Source organism: Danio rerio, chromosome 20 (genome assembly GCF_052040795.2).
Source record: "Danio rerio strain M-AB ecotype USA chromosome 20, GRCz13ab, whole genome shotgun sequence".
Lineage (NCBI taxonomy): Eukaryota > Metazoa > Chordata > Actinopteri > Cypriniformes > Danionidae > Danio > Danio rerio.
This window is the reverse complement of record NC_141040.1, coordinates 43,940,962-43,957,500: the sequence shown is the minus strand read 5'-3', so window position 1 is coordinate 43,957,500 and position 16,539 is coordinate 43,940,962. Positions and strand designations below refer to the sequence as shown.

General features: G+C 32.7%; 3 protein-coding genes across 29 annotated transcripts in view; 2 read left to right on the top strand and 1 right to left on the bottom strand.

Moving 5' to 3' along the window:
* The window catches only part of tpd52l1 (tpd52 like 1), a 42,911-nt gene extending 41,774 nt beyond the window's left edge, over window positions 1–1,137 (top strand). For all 25 annotated transcript variants that reach the window (XM_087296856.1, XM_087296853.1, XM_087296866.1 and 22 more), the window contains 1 exon segment: window positions 1–1,137. This exon segment is cut by the window's left edge and continues 332 nt beyond it. The gene's annotated coding sequence lies outside the window, so the exon portion shown is untranslated.
* A 1,991-nt stretch (window positions 1,138–3,128) lies between these two features.
* hddc2 (HD domain containing 2) lies at window positions 3,129–7,451 on the bottom strand. The gene is given in 6 exon segments (NM_001045231.1): window positions 3,129–3,474; window positions 5,177–5,315; window positions 5,390–5,458; window positions 5,535–5,637; window positions 7,185–7,306; window positions 7,383–7,451. Coding segments are annotated over 6 exon segments (603 nt in total). The 5' UTR covers window positions 7,428–7,451; the 3' UTR covers window positions 3,129–3,349.
* Window positions 6,970–16,539, top strand: part of LOC147839425 (uncharacterized) — an 81,406-nt gene continuing 71,836 nt past the window's right edge. For all 3 annotated transcript variants that reach the window (XR_015518759.1, XM_087298598.1, XM_087298597.1), the window contains exons 1-2: window positions 6,970–7,127; window positions 7,449–7,587. Coding sequence is in view for 2 of the 3 variants with exons in the window: in XM_087298598.1 (XP_087154724.1) it covers window positions 7,534–7,587 (54 nt within the window). In the remaining variant the exon portion in view is untranslated. The remainder of the gene's footprint in view (window positions 7,128–7,448; window positions 7,588–16,539) is intronic.

Genomic DNA, 16,539 nt, shown 5'->3' with positions numbered 1-16,539 from the left:
ATCATATTGTCACATCATCCACATTTCAATTATGATGAATTTTCGATTAAATTGAGATTAAGTGGTATGTTATACAGCCTTTTACAGAGAAATCTACACATTTGTTTGCATAATTGTGCATTCAAAAGTAATTGGCCAAATGCATCTATATAATAACGTTTCAGATGAAATATATAGTGGATAACAGGACATATTTTTTATCTGGTTAGATATTAATCATCAGTTCTTCAAACGCTTTTACTTAAAAGCCTCTTGACTTAACTGTCTTGTGAATCCACCATGTTTGTAGTTTTTTAAGCACATTTTACCAACGTTTGTAGTCTTCACATCCAATCCACAATTGGATAGATCTGCACTACAAATTTCTCCCACAAATAGCAGACTATCTAGTTAACACTGATTTAAACTACTATGATTTGTGACACTGGGACTGGGATGGATAGTATGCTAATTGGGATGCAGCAATGGTAATAATACATGCTTTTGTGTGCTGTTGGATTATCCGTCCAAAATGTTTCTAATCTTTTGTATGGACGAAAAATAACCAAGTGGAGCATGTATATTCTTTAACTTTTCTTCGAAATGTGTATATTTTCTTAGGAGATTTTGGAGCAGTCTTAGGTTATTATTATTTATACTAACTCAACATTAATGTAACCGTAACAAAGCATGATGCTTTTCCCAGACCAAAAATACTGGCTGAATATCCAAACCTAAGAGCGGTACTTGAAAGTATGTTTATGACTTTAATGTTGTCATATATTTTAATATGAATATATTTCTGTTGTATTCAGTCCTCGGTTAAACACTGACAAAAATGATTCATTGGATTTACTCAATGTTTTTTAAGTTAAGTGGTTTCAAACTATTTATACGGGCTGAATTTTAACCATTACTAAATGTAATTACTTTGTTTAAATTTAGCCCATATAAGTAGTTTGCTGCCACTTACCTTAAAAAACATTGTGTAAATCCAATGAATAGTTTTCTTTAGTGTAGATCATGTTTGCTGTTAACAAATGCAAATTATAGAACAATAACAATTGTCAACTAGCAGAAATGTATAGCGTTATTATATTGTTTTTCTTTATTATACATTATTATTAAGGTTGATTAAAAGAACAGAATTTTCCCAAATCTCTGTGTTGAGCTACGGTTCATTAATAACATTAGTCATTATACTTTTTCTTTGCCATAAAGTTTCAGCTCATCAGTCATGAAATAAAGGTGAATTGAACCGAAATCAGAAACCATAAAATAACCATTAATTTGACGCTTCCTTCACCACTATTATGACAGAAGACAGATGCTGCTCAGCTTTGACCTTTGGGTGTGTTATAAAAATAGTTTTGGCTCCTGGTTAATGCTTTGTTCTTCACTGTCTTGACCTTGTGCACTGTTTTGTAAAACAGGGTTTCTGCAGGTTTCACCAAGTCAAATCTAAGACTTTTTAAGACCATTGTGAATTAAATTTCAAGGATTTTTTTCTAATGACCAGTGTAACAGATTTTACTTTCCCCTTTAAAATTCAAATTAAGGTATTTCTTAGTCACATATTTTAAATTATGTGTTAAAACGAGCAAACTCTAGTTATATACAGTACATATGGCTTGAATGGTTCAGGATTGGTAGAGCTACGTATCGATGAATTTGCTCTTCAGTGTTTGAACTCTCAGCAATGATTTTAAATCACACTGAACTGAGCTAAACTGAACTGAACTTAAACACTAAATACTGAACTACACTGTTCCAGTTACTATGACCATTTATGTGAAGCTGCTTTGACACAATCTACATTGTAAAAGCGCTATACAAAAAAAGCTGAATTGAATAGTTTTTTTTTTTCCAGCATAACTTTAAAAAAAATAAATGAATAAAAAAACGTTTTAAAAATTTGAATAAACTAAATGTATGTTATTCAAGTCAGTGACCTCAGCAGGTTGCTGGAGAAATCCTAAACAAATGTCAAAAAATAAAGGAAAATATCACAATAAAGGAAGGAATATAATTAAACATTATTGGGAAAAAGAGATAATAAATGTAACTTTTGTTAAATGTTGGAATTTTGGCTGTACCGATTGGGTAGCATTACATGGACAAGGGACAATTAACCCAAAACACCATATTTCAGTACATTTAAGACTGTTTAAAGACTAAAATTTTGTTTTAAAATTAAGAATTTTAAGTGCCCACGGACACACTGTAAACCATTATTATAAATAACACTGTATTTAACTGTAATTAACTGGACAGATATGCAGTAATGTTGCTGCATTTGAAAGTTAAATTGTAAAAATTTCTTTCTATTTCAAAGACATTCAAAATTGTAAATACATAAACAGCAAGATAATTGGTGCTCTTAATGTAAATACAGTATTTTGCTGTTATTGATTTACAGTAAGGATCCGTTTACACTAATATGTTTTACATTGAAAACTTGCAAGTTTTGCTGTGGTTACGTCTTTCGTCCATACCACCCTGGAGTTTTCGAGCCCCAAAAACAAAGCGTTTTGAAAACGCTGAAGAGGCCGTTTTCATTTTAAAACGCTGCTGCTCTATGTCAACGTGGATGGGGGGAAAATGGAGACACCTACAGTGTATGTTGTAGGGTAAACAAACAGACAAAGTAGCAAGATGCACTAGGGCTCCATTTACACTGGTGAAGTGCTGCCAGTAAGTTACTGTAGGTTCAACCGGACATGGTTAACAGTGCACCATATAAAAGTTTGAAAAATTCAGAAAGAAATGACATGTTAGTACCCACATCAAAAGAATTAAAAAAAAAGTGACTTGTTCAAATAAAATGTCAAAATATGGGTAATATTCTGTCATCATTCAGCATAACAGATACAAGAATGCAAAAATGAAAACACTGATTGTGTTCTGTAAATCAAGCTACAAATATAGTATTGTATATGAAATGCATTATTTTATCTCTTTGAGAAGACAGTGATTTAACACAACATGTTAAGTCCTCAAACTATAGAGAAAAGTCTGAGAATTATTGCAGAATATGTTATCTTTTTTTTTTTAACAAATCCAAATGCAAAGTAAAATCAGGTCAAAAGGACAATCCACTTTACCTGTAAAAGCCAATACAATGCGAAACAACACAAACACAAAGTCTATTTGGCCTTTAATAAAAAATTGATTTTAATTAATAAAATGACAATTGTGGAAACCAACCATGTCGTGCAAAACGTTCAATCAAACAGGACAGAAACATCTCAACCACAAAAAAAATGCTCCTGTACAATTAAATAAAAACACATCACGGCATATCTGAACAAAACAAACACTCTTGTGCGCAGACGTGTGGAGGTAGTTCATTGTCTGACAGGATCTGAGATCAGGGTTTTGCCAGAGTGAGAGAGTCTGTGTCAGTGGTCTTCTCTCCTCCGGCAGCGATGTGTCGAGCTCTTTCCTCATTCAAACTCTTCACCAGACCCAACACCTCAGGGTGATGAAACTTGCCTGTGATCACAGAACATGGATCTGTGAGTGTGCTGTTTACACCACGTTTTCCATTTCAATGCTACATTTGATCCTTTAAACATGCTAGATGGACATGTATGATTGTTGTGTATTTATCTTGCCTCTTTTAAAGCAACTTGCACAATACAGTATTCCAAAAATAAGACTCTTCAGTTAAACGATTTTTTAAAGATGCTTTTTCAAATAATTGCTTTTGTTTTTTTAAAGCCAAAACTTGTTTGTTCTTTGAGTATTTTGAAATATTAGCAATTCTTGTTCTTGTCATTTTCAAATATTGAATATTGATATGACTTTTACACAACAATGTAGAAATGAGGCCGATATCCTGTAGAAGACTTGTGATTTCAGTCTCCACCTGGGTCACGGCACCAATTTGTAGGGAATTTCAGAACCCAAACCAGGAGACTCGTTACAAGCAGATTTTTTATTAAGACTTGTTGGTTGTTCTGCAGTCAAACAGTCATCTTCAAGAAGTCTACACTCGGTCTGTATTCTGTATTCAAAAATTATAATTTGTACCAATTGTGAACCAGGACCACAAGGTTCTTATTTTGCACAAGTGTATACTTTTGAATAGACAATTAATACATTGTGCGAGTTAAAATTATTGTTTCTTATTTTATGCCAAAAATCATTAAAATATTAAGAAAAAATCATGTTCCAAAAATACATTACATTTGAATTTCAATAGCAATAGAAAATTCAATAGAATTTTAATAAAAATATTCATTGCTAAGAAATTGAAAACTTTACTGGCAATTTCTCCATGTTTTGATTTGGAGATGATCAAACTATGGAGAATTTTTAAATAGTTTTATTGACCAAATATTGTCATATCTCAAGAAACTACACGTCAATGGAAAACTTGTTTATTCAGCATTTAGGTGATGTATACATCTCAACAAAAAAAAATAAAAAAATTACACCATGACTGGTTTTGTGGTCCAGGGTCACAATTTAGCTAAAAATATATTTAAAAAATCCTGCATGGTGTCTGTAGAATTTTTCAAAATAAAACATCAAAACATTGACTACTATAGAACCTTTTCACATTTCTGGGTTTCTCAGAAGCGGAAGTCCTCATAGTTGGGGAAACTTTGAGTGCAGTGAAAATGAGAATACAACAAATATTTTTTTTACAATCTTATTTGCATAATTAATAAAAGAAAAACTCCACGATGGTGTTATGAAGACTTTCGGAAAAAGAAAATAATTGAGACTGATAACCACATTCAGAGGAGAGAATACAGTCAAATTTACTGTCCTGTCCCATAGACGCTGCATTAGAAACTCACTGCATAAGCTGTCATTTTTTTTTTTGTAATTTGACGCAAAGCTGATATAAAACATTCATAAATGTTTATATGTTTAAAATAAATCGAAATATGCTGATGACCGTTAAATGTGTCATAACAGGCTTATAAAAAGGGTCCATGGCCAAAAAACAAATAGGTAACATTTGCAGTCACTCCTGCTATTATTGTACTGGATATACAAATGCAATAGTATCGAATTTTTTTGTGGATGTTTTGTTTTTTTAACACCAAGGTAACTTAAAACTAAATATAGTGGACCTTCATAATATACTTACTGTGGAAACATATCATCACAGTCTGTGGAAATAGTCCCTCAAATGCTGAGCTTGTAAAAGAAGTGTGTGTGTATCTGTGAAAGCTCAAACCTTCAGTAGAGACGAAGAACTCCTGCAGTCGTCCAGGTTTCCCTTCTAACTCCTCATACTCATGAGCTTGTATGATCATCTCCAGGTTGTCCAGCTCCTTCACTAGTTTGGCCTCTGGGCTGGACTGAGTCTCATACTCCTGAACGAAATGCAGACTTGTTTATAATGCTGTTGCCAACCAAAAAAAAATAATAATTTTTTTCATTTACTCACCTCCCATAAATTGTAAATCTCTTTCCGCAAGCCATCATCTAACAGGCCTGTGATGTGCACCATTGCATCCTGAAGAGAAATACTCTCAGTGTTTAATGTGTGATCAAATTAAAAAAGGTCAAATGTTTACTTCAAACCATCATACCTTTTCCCTTCTGTGCTTCTCTGCTTTGCTAACATTGTCTGCTGGAGCAATATCTCCCACAATGCACTCAGCCAAGTCATGAACTAAAGCCAGCTTCATGCATCTGCGAAGAGAAGAGCGAATCAAACATGCGAGTCAATTTAAGTGAAGTGTTGAAATCACTTTTTTTTGAATGATTTCACACATTTTAGAATGACAGTATTTTCATTTTAAATTATTTAAATAGATTTTTTTTGTACAGTAAAAATGTTTTACTTTTTATACAATTTATATTGTTACAGAATATTAATAATTCACAAACCGTTACTATATCTATTTACATGTTATTAAAGTAATGAAATTAGACTGTAAATGTGATCAAAGTGGAAAAAAGATTAGAAATGTACAAAATGTACATGGAAAAAAATGACACATTCGCTCTCTTTCTGTATTATTATGACAGGCATCCTAAGACTAAAAAGAAACATGCCAACTCAGTCTCTTGGCATTTATTACAGTGTTTTTACAATAACTATTTTCAAGGTATACCATGGTTTGGAAAAGTCAAGGTTTTAAATCACAAAAATGTTCTGTTATACCATTTTCAAGGTATGTGTAAGTGTTTTTGTTGTTGTTTTTTAGGACAACCTTCACATTTTTTTAAGACAATGGTATCTCCAGCAGAAAAGATATCCAAAGATGCCATTTTAAATTGTAAATAAACATTTGTAATTGTAAAGAGACATTTAAAAATACCATATTTTAGAGCAGTAATCACAGTACCGTGAAACTGTGATATTTTTTTTGTCCAAGGTTATCATACCTTCCCAAATTTTATAACGGCCCATTCTTACAGACAAGTTTCAAGTTTTGAGTAAACAGCTCACTTAAAAGGATGTTTGTCATTTACTGATCCTTTACTTGTTCCAAACCTGTTTGACTAAATTCTGTTGGAAATTATAAAGATACCTAGAAGAAAGATGGAAATCTGTAACCATTGACTTCCATAGGATTTGTTTTTCCTGCTACACAAGTAAGTTGATAGTAAGTTTTCAATTTTTTTCTAAATATCGGGAAAAAAGGAGAATCATAAAGGTTTGAAACCACATAAGGGGCAGTAAATGGAGTTAATTTTTTTTTACGAAAGAACTAAACTAACTGAATCTAAATAAACCACACAAATATGAATGAAACTTGATTAACTGAACAATTGTTTGTAAATTAAACGAAAAAGTCTGAATAAAGTGCAAATGAATATAATCACCGTAAATGAGAATCAACCTTAAAAACCCGCACAAAAGTATAGAAGATTGAATCTAAACGTATACCCAAATAAATTGGCTAAGCCCCGCCTTAAATTAGTTATCAACCAATCCTAGCATAGCAACTGTTGCTCGCTTCCAAAACGATTTGATTGTTTCAGCTGTTTAATAGCTTACTTTATTTCATAGCAGTCGTCGACAAGTACGTTACAAATGTGTTTGTAAGTTTCTACGACAGCAAAGAAGCTGAAGCTGATATAAGAGACATTTATCAACAGTTTTAAGAAAATTTGAGAAGCAGCAGCAGCTATGGACCCTAATGTCAACCGTGGTTCGCTCGAACTTGCCTGAGGTAACGATAAATGGTCAACATACCAAAATAACCATCGATTTTAGCTCTCATACAGACCTTTCTTTGTTGACACTGATGTCCTGTATTGTTAAGGCCATCATTGACATTCTGTACATATGATCAGACACACTCTCTGGCTGTTTGATATTTCTGTACACCCATCCTGTTCGCGGCACTCGCTGCAACACAAGCAAGCGTGAATGTACAAGTAATAAAGTCACCTAAAACGTTGATTATAATACATATTTCACTCACTTTTAGCTGTCCGACTAGTTTCATGAATTGTAACATGTTGTCCATTCCGTTACTCCAACCAATAAGGACACTCCAACGTCAGCGAACCGGATGTAAAACAGTCCGAAAGAGGGAATTGCCTGCTGTTGTAATGACAGACTGCCGCCGCTAGATGGAGATAGAATACAGGAGTCAACAGGGTCTTACAACTCAAGCACAACTCAACGTAAGTACTTCCAAATGTTTTAATAAATAACTGATCACTGAATGTATTAGATAACTTTTCTATACTTAATTTGGTAATATTGGCTTTTTAATTATGAAGACTGCTTTATATATACATGAAATTAGGTACAGTATTAACCTACTTAACTTTGAGAAAAAAATCTTAAATTTCATTTTACATTTTTATAATGTATTTTTGTTCATTAATGAAAATGTACAACCACAATCAGGAGATCAATATAAAAAAACATATAAGAGAGCAAAAATACAAGTTGCAATAACTGCAGAGAGAAAAAAAGACTAACAAAACAAAGAAATGGGTAATTAAGTTATAGTTTTGCCAAAGCTTATGAAAGTAAATAAATTAAGAGCATTACGGGAAAGTTACTTAACTTAAATCAGAGTCAATAGACAACAGTTCTTTATAAATACCCAAAATCTGGCACATTTTTTTGTTGTTACACAAACGGAAAGATTTAAGCAGTGAGTCAGAAAATGTTGAAAAGTAGGGATTGAATCCATCCATTTTTGTTTGATAAAAAAAATCCAATCAAAATAAAAAAGTTGAAGATACATTCTTTAGATTTATGTGCAGATTCTGAGTAATAACAAAAAAAAATCTTTTTCAACTAAAATATTATGCAAAAGTAGGAGGTGTGTTTAAATAAGGATACAAGTCAAACCAAAACTTCTGAACAAATGCACACATACAAAATGCATGTATTAAAGTTTCTAAGTGTTTGTGGGGAAATATTAAAGTGAAACTAAAAATGTGTTTAAATCGTGTGCTTTTTAATTCATTCATTCTCCACAAGTCAACCAAAGTCAAGACTTTTAATCAAGAATGTTTTACAATTATAAATGATTGCTTTTCAATTTTTATTGATTTTTTTTATTGCGTATACATTTAGTGAAATCTTAATTGATGAATTATTATATATAAACTGTAATGTACAAGATAAAAATAAATTAAATATCTCAGATGTGGACATTATGTGGAGTGATGAGGAAGATGAAGATAAAGTTTGTTATAAGCAAGGCGCATTCTATACAACAAAACCTCAAAATAAAGTAAAAATGTTACAATCTTAATGTTTGTGTTTTTTTTTTTTAAACAAATTTCAAGATTATACCAGCAATAATTTATTTATTTATTTTATTTTTATTTTTTGTATTTTATGTTGTAATAATGTTGTCTAATGAAATTGAGAAAAAATATATATTTAAAGGGTCTTGAATTTTTAATATTATAGTTTTGTCTCATTTATCATCAGATCAAAAACTGTTAGAAAACATTCTTTTACATTTTTTAGTAACTTGCAACATAATTTTGGGTCTTTAGGGGTTAAAAAAATACTACTTACTACACATCCAAACTAAAAAAACTTGAATATATAAAGAACTAAGTGCATGCAAATATTTAAAATAATTATTTCAATTGAAAATACTGCCACAAACCTTTTTTAATCTTCAATATCATTATTTTTTTAATTAATTCATTTTAATTAATTCCAAATTGCTTAAAATTAGTATTGAAAAACGAAATGCATAATATTTTTCTGATCCAAATTATAAATGAAAAATTTTAATATTAAAACTTTAAATGGCACACAAGTTGCTGTTGATAAGTTGTCTGGCTTGATAAGTTTAGTTATAGTTTTCATAATGATAGCCTTTTAAAAATCATCATTTAGGTTTTTATTTTCGTTTTAAAAAAGTTTCTCCGCAGCTCAAAAACGTTTAGTTGAGAGTACATTTCTATCAGTGTTGGATTATGGTCATATACTTTTATATGCACGCATCTCTGAATGTGTTTTTTTTTTTTTTAAACTGGACATTGTTTATCATAGTGCCTTAAGATTTGTGACTGGTTCAAGTGCATGCACACATCAATGTAATTTATTTAAAAAAATACAGAATGGACCTTATTACAGTTAAGGAGAAAACAACATATCTTAGTTTTCATTATTAAAGCTTTAGTTAGTAAATCACAACAGTATCTAATTTGTTGGAGTACTATTCAAATACTCAGCAGATATACTTTTACTTAAGATGACATTTTTTCACACAAAGTAAGGTCGATCTGCCTTCTCTAAGTATGCTTCAAATGTATGTAATGAGCTTCAACATATACTACATATGAAATCCTTACCATCTAACGCTAAAAATAAAAATATTTTAAAGCCTGTCAATTTATAACAGTGCACGTTTTAACAATTGATTATGGTTTATATTATTTTTGTGTGTCTGTTTTTTTTGTGTGTGTGTGTGTGTTACTGACTCATACTGCCTCTCTTGACCAGGACGCCCTGGTAGAAGAGATATTATATCATAATGGGACATTCCTGGTTAAATAAATAAATAAATAAATGAATGAATAAATACATTTACATTTCAGTGATTTGTACTTTAAAACTGTAATAAATATTTTTTAGTACTTATGGCATTCACAAGTCTATTACTTTCAAAGTTTCACATTGTAATCTTTTAACTATCTTGTGACATTTAGTAAAGGCTGTTTTGGCCTTGACACACACACACACACACACACACACACACACACACACACACACACACACATATTGTCTACAATGTTTCCTTCAAGTAAATGAGTGGGACTGAGAAACGCCCACCTCGCCATGTGCTGCCATCACATTCCTCACAGACTGCAAACAAACTCATTCAAGGCTGATTTATGAACTACTTTTTTGGCAAAAAACATAAATCATAACAGCTTTACTTTAACCACAGTAATCACCTTCATAAGTGCAGCGGTAAGATGCAAATGAGGTTCTCCAGACAGACAACTGACTCATAATTTACAGGATATGACTCTCTTCCTCATGCAAATCTGTTTCAGGGGGCACGTGTTTGTAGTAACAGATATAGCTTTTATTCTGTGATGGTCATCATCCTCTACCTATGTCATTGCTTTTTCTCCTGACACGTTTCCTGGAGGTGCTCTCTATTTGTAGACCGCATGTAGACAATACATCCTGCACGTGGGTGTTCTGGTTATCATTTCTTGAACATCCACCAGGAAGGATGTGCTGGGGATATTTTGCACATTATGGGATGCCCGCTGCCAGCTGTAATGAAATGGGGCTTTGAGCTGTTGAACTCATTCATTCATTTATTCATTTTCCTTCTACTTAATCCTTTATTCTTCAGGGGTCGCCACTGCGGAATGAACCGCCAACTTATCCAGCATATGTCTTACAAAGTCTATGCCCTTCCAGCTTCAACCCAGTATTAGGAAACATCCATACACTCTCACATTCACACACGCACTCATACGCTATGGCCAATTTAGTTGATTCAATTCACCTACACTCTAAGAAATAAAGGTATGCGAGGTCACTTTATATCACTGGGGTGGTACCTGTCACTTGGGTGGTACCTTTTTCAAAAAATACACAATTGTACTTAAAGGGTACATATTGGTACCTTAAAAGTATATATTAGTACCCAAGAGGAACACTTTTGTAGTTTTTAGGTAATAATATGTACCCTTGAGGTATTAATATGGACATTTTAGGTACAAATTTGTACATTTTGAAAAGGTACCACCCCAGTGACAGCTTGCGCATCTTTATTTCTGATAGTGTATAGTGCTTGTCTTTGGACTGTGGGGAAATTCGGAGCAGTTTAACTTGTGCGTTTAAAAATGTATGTCACTGATGGAATTTAAAATCATAAATGATTATTGATTATTTAAACAAAACTACAATAAAAAAATAATGTTTTAAAACAGCATTACAGTTTCAAATAAATTGTTTATTATTTGAATATATTTTAGATGAAATCAGAAGATTCATTTAATAAATAGGTCTTTAATAAATACAAATCTGCACTATTTTTTTTATTTTAAATAAACATAAGATTTCCAATCCCAATTCGACCCCCTTAGCCCTTCTTCTTACCCCTACCCCGCGTTTTGTGCATTCCCATGAACAGGTAGAGGTGTTACAACTCTCTTTTTCTTGAAGGCGTAGGGCTAAGGGGTAGATAGCCCTTCGAACAGAGATTTTTCAGGACCACACTCTAAACCAAGTGGTAAGAAATTTCCCAGAATACCCTTGCCACAACGGCAGGATAGCTGCACCCTGAAGTAGGGAGATCCACAAATTAGTGGGTTTTTTTTTTGTCATTATTACAAATCTTTAAAACAAACAAGCACATTCATATACTGTTCAAATACATTCATAACCACATTCAGTTTTACTGTCATGCTTTTAAAAAAAAGCTAAAATAAAAACCACTTAGTTTTGTTATTTATAATGCCTAATACCAACTCTTGTGTAGCAGTTCCACAACATTCTGTCACTCCATGACACCCAAATACCCTGTCAGAAAAGTCTAGTGGCTGGGAATGGCCCTTTTACGGTGTCTTTACATAGATGAATATGGTCACTGTGTAAATGCGCAGTACAGTTACAAACTTATTGCCACATTAGGTCCTTATGATAACATGATGTATGCCTTCAGTGACTTCCTGAAGATAAATACCCACATATAACACAACTAACTACAGCAGTCACGATCGTCTGATTTCCAACGCAATCTCACTATAACTTATCTGGATAACTTAATTGGTTTGTTTAATCCACTTAAATAAATAAAAAAATCTACTTAAAACTTTTAAGTTAACTTAATTGATTTGTGTTGGGACAACATGATAAGATTGTGTGGAACCCAAGCATTTTTTACAGTGTAGCATTACAATTTTAATTTGTACAATATTTTTAGTCTTTATGATTCATTGGAAATCATTCTAATGTTTTTTTTTTAAGTCAAAATTCAAAATAAAAAATCATAGTTGTTTAATAATAATAATAATAATAATAATCATAAAATTTTCACACTCATTCTTTTTTTTAATGGTGTGATAAAGTTTTTCTGAGATGAAAGAATAAGAAAAAGACAGGGTCGGCGATTTTAAGGTAAGCAAACCATTTTTATTATTGTTTGGCTCACGCCAAACACTTTCGGTGTGTGTGCGTAGTCTCTCCTCTCTCTGACCCAATTACTAAGAAGAAGCAGGTTTTTACTTATGACTTCTGATTTATTCACTTACCAGCGTCTCCCAACTTGATCTCCCCATTGCGGGGCATTCGATCACACCTTCCTCTCCACAAATGGTAATGTAAATTACAGCATAAATATGAAATCTTGCTGTACTTTAAAAAAAATTATTGGTTCCACACATTCAATTTGTGTTGGGACAACATGATTTAATTACCCCCCAAAATGTCCCCCCTCATTTAATGCACTGTAAACAATGCTTGGTTCCACACATTCGATTTGTTTCAATTTTCAATGTTGCCCCCCAAAAACTCAAGAATTGTGTTGTAAAAACTCAAGAATTGTGTTATCATATTTTTTTGAGTTTGCATATAAAACCATCTGATTTCCCTGTTACATTACGTTATTATAACGAATTAATTAATCTGCATTACTTTTACTATTCATTATACATTGGCATCATTTGATTTTAGCTCATTTAAACCTTAACAAGGTGGCATAGTGGCCAGGAGGCATTTCTGTGTACAGTTTGCATATTCTCCTCTTGTTGATGTTGGTTTCGTCTAGGTGCTCCGGTTTCCCCATAAGTCCATAGACATGCACTATAGGTGAATTGGGGAAAGAGCATCAACTGTATAGTGAATGAATGTGTGTGTTAATGTGAGAGTGTATGGGTGTTTCTCAGTACTGGGTGGTGGCTGGAAGGGCATCTGCTGCATAAAAATATTCCAGAATAGTTGGTGGTGTATTCCGCTGTGGCGACTCTTGATAAAAATGGACTAAGCCGGAGGAAAATAAATAAATAAACCTTAACAAACCTGTTAATGCTTAAGATGTTTTGTAAAATGAAACCAAGAAGGGACATCTTTTCTAAATGTTCCTTCACTGTAGTCCATCCCTTTGAGGCAGCAAACTCCAGGATTGTTTTATTGCTTCACCTGATGTGGGGATCTTCATTTCAACTTGTGAAAGGCTCTAACTGACCTCAGGGCCAGCAGGGAACGCTTCTTTTCACACGTAGATTACACGGGTGTAAGAAAAAAACAACACAGACGTAGCTTCCGTTGTCAAAACAATGATAGCCGCACTCCTCTCTTTATTTACAGGAAACACAATGTTCCTTCCTCTCTTCTTCTGGCAGCAGAAAATAGAGCCGTGGCTGAATGCAGAAAGACACTGCGCTGCCGGCCGACCGCGCTCATCTCCCTAATTGTCTCTTCCTCCTATATTTAACCATTTGGTTGTATTACATTTCAAGCGTCCCGCCGACCTTTGATCTCAGTTGACCAGAGAAGGCCTAATTTTAGAAACGGATGCTAAAAATGCTCTGGGAACTTGTTTGGGGGATTTTGCAGCTCTCTGGAAGTTTGTGTGAACGGCCTCGGATGTGGATAGTGGGATTCGATGGCAGTTTCTCATGAGAATGCAGCGCTGTCCCGTCGGTGGATGTTTACAGAGGGCACGTGGGGTCTTCAGAGGGGTGTGTTGAGGACGACGGCAGGTCTGCTCTCGGCACCATGCTGATACTGACAGGCTGTCCTTCCTCAGTGCTGGGTTTGTCTGTGTTTGTGATTAGATTCTGATTAGCTCTGTTTACAGTTCCTCCTGGGTTCTGCATATATAAAACCAACAGTGCGTTCACAGGGTCTTAAAAAGTCTTAAAAACAAAAACAAAATCTTAGGCCTTAAAAAGCATTAAATTCACATAAATTTTGTTTAGTAGGTCTTATTTATAAAAGTTGTAGAAGCAATGTTACCCAATCTGGGCCAATACCCATCCAATCACTAACAATCTATCTAAATTTTAGATTTAAAAAAAATTATTTCAAAGAGATGTTTATTTAATGTTTAATTTTTATGTTAACTTAATTTCCCTAATCAGGAAAAGAAAACTAAACAATTACATAATTGCTTATGATAATAACAGCAATATATCCTTTTACATAATCTTTCATTTACAAAAGAACTATTTACAAAAGAAAGTGTGAGTGGACATAATGTTTATTAATAGGCATGAAACTTAAGGTTTTATAACAGAAACGCATTAGGTTGAATATGAGTCCTACTCAATTAATTTGGACCATAAGTAAACAAATAAATATTTTGGATTATTGGTGTAGTTTTCTTCATGAAGTTTTAGATTGTTAAATGTATAATTATGTTGAAAAAAAAGTCTATACAACTATAGTTTTCTTTTATTTTATTTTTTTTTGCACAATAAAATATGTAATTTAAGAAAGTGTAGTTATGAAATGTAGTTACATTTGTTTTTTTTTTCCAGTTCCATTGGTACAACCAGGCCACTACCAAAAATCCTTAGTTTTTAGCCCCGTATAAGTCTAAAATCTCATTCAAAATGGTCTTAAAAAGTCCTATATTTGACTTAAAGAAACCTGCAAAAACCCTGAATCTAGCAAGTGCTGCATAATTCAGTGGAACTAGCAGAGCAATTCCAGCTTTATGGCTGTGACTTTTGCAGTAAAAACTTCTATAGAAAAATTCCCATAGAAGGTATATAACCTTATATTGAAACATCTGTTTATTTTTCCAAAACAACTTAACACAGAGTTGTGGGATCAGAAAAATATCACTCTGTAAACATTTTGTATATTTTAAATGAGCAAAATAAATGGATGTGACCAAAAACGTTAGCGAGTTTACAAGTATACAACATACTTTGCAGAAATACTGTGAATTAAACTGCACAATCCAAAAGAAATAAAGCTGATCAAAAGGATATAAGTTGGCTATTTATAGAAAAAAAATGTTTCTTTTTTATTTTAGTTGACATTGTTGCATTAATGATAAAAATCTCTCTGTGTGACATCTCTCCAATAAGGATGTGACCGATGTGAAATTGGCACTTGTTTGACTTTGGTAAATTAAATATAAGTATTTGAAAACATTGACAGAGACATTTTTGAGTATTTTACAGAACTGTAAAATACAAGCCTACACACAAAACAATAGAAAGGGTTTCGCTATTTTACTGAACTTTGTATGGTAACACTTTACGATAACAGTACATGAATATTGATGTGTTAATATGTAAACTAAACATTACTTCAATATAAACTAATGATGAGTTCATGCATGCACTAATCATGAACAACTAACTTTAACTACAACATAAGTCATGTGAATAAAGAAATTACTTGTTAATTGATTGTTTGTTAATTAATGTATTTACCACATTAATTGGTTCAATTTAACTATCATGAACTCATATGCTATTGTATATTTATATCATGACGTTACTTGGAGGGGCACATCATCATTAACTCATTTTTAACTGCTCATAAACTCCTTATGCACATCCGTCTAGTGCGTTTACACTAAATAACAATAGAAAAGTGTTCTGTTAATGTCATCATGAACAGTTAAACACAGGAGTAGTTTATGAATAGTTAATTGTGATGTGCCCCTTCAAGTAAAGTCACAACATATTTATACATTAAGATATCATAAGTTCCTGTTGGTAACATTTAGCTTAAACATAAATGTAAATTTATACATTCATTAATTAACTCTTGTGACTCATGTTGTAGTTACAGTCAGTTTATGATTAGCACATTCATTAACTTATCATTCATTTATTATAAAGTTAAGTTTATACATCATTATTCATGTACTGTTATTGTAAAGTGTTACCCTTTTTTAATGCAAGGTTGACATTTGCATGGAATTGCTCAGCATTTTTTTTCTAAATCGTTGCAGATTCTCACAGAGTTTACATACCGCCAGCCTTAGATGCATCATGTGACAGTATCCTGATTTTCATTCAGTAACAGCCCACTATGGGCTATGTGCTTCAAATCGATTGCTGAATTAAAGTGTGACTTTTGAATGCTGTGTTTGCTTAAAGTTGAACATATTTCAACTTGCAATGCCCGGAAGAACACCGATTGCTGTAAAACAGACACTTATC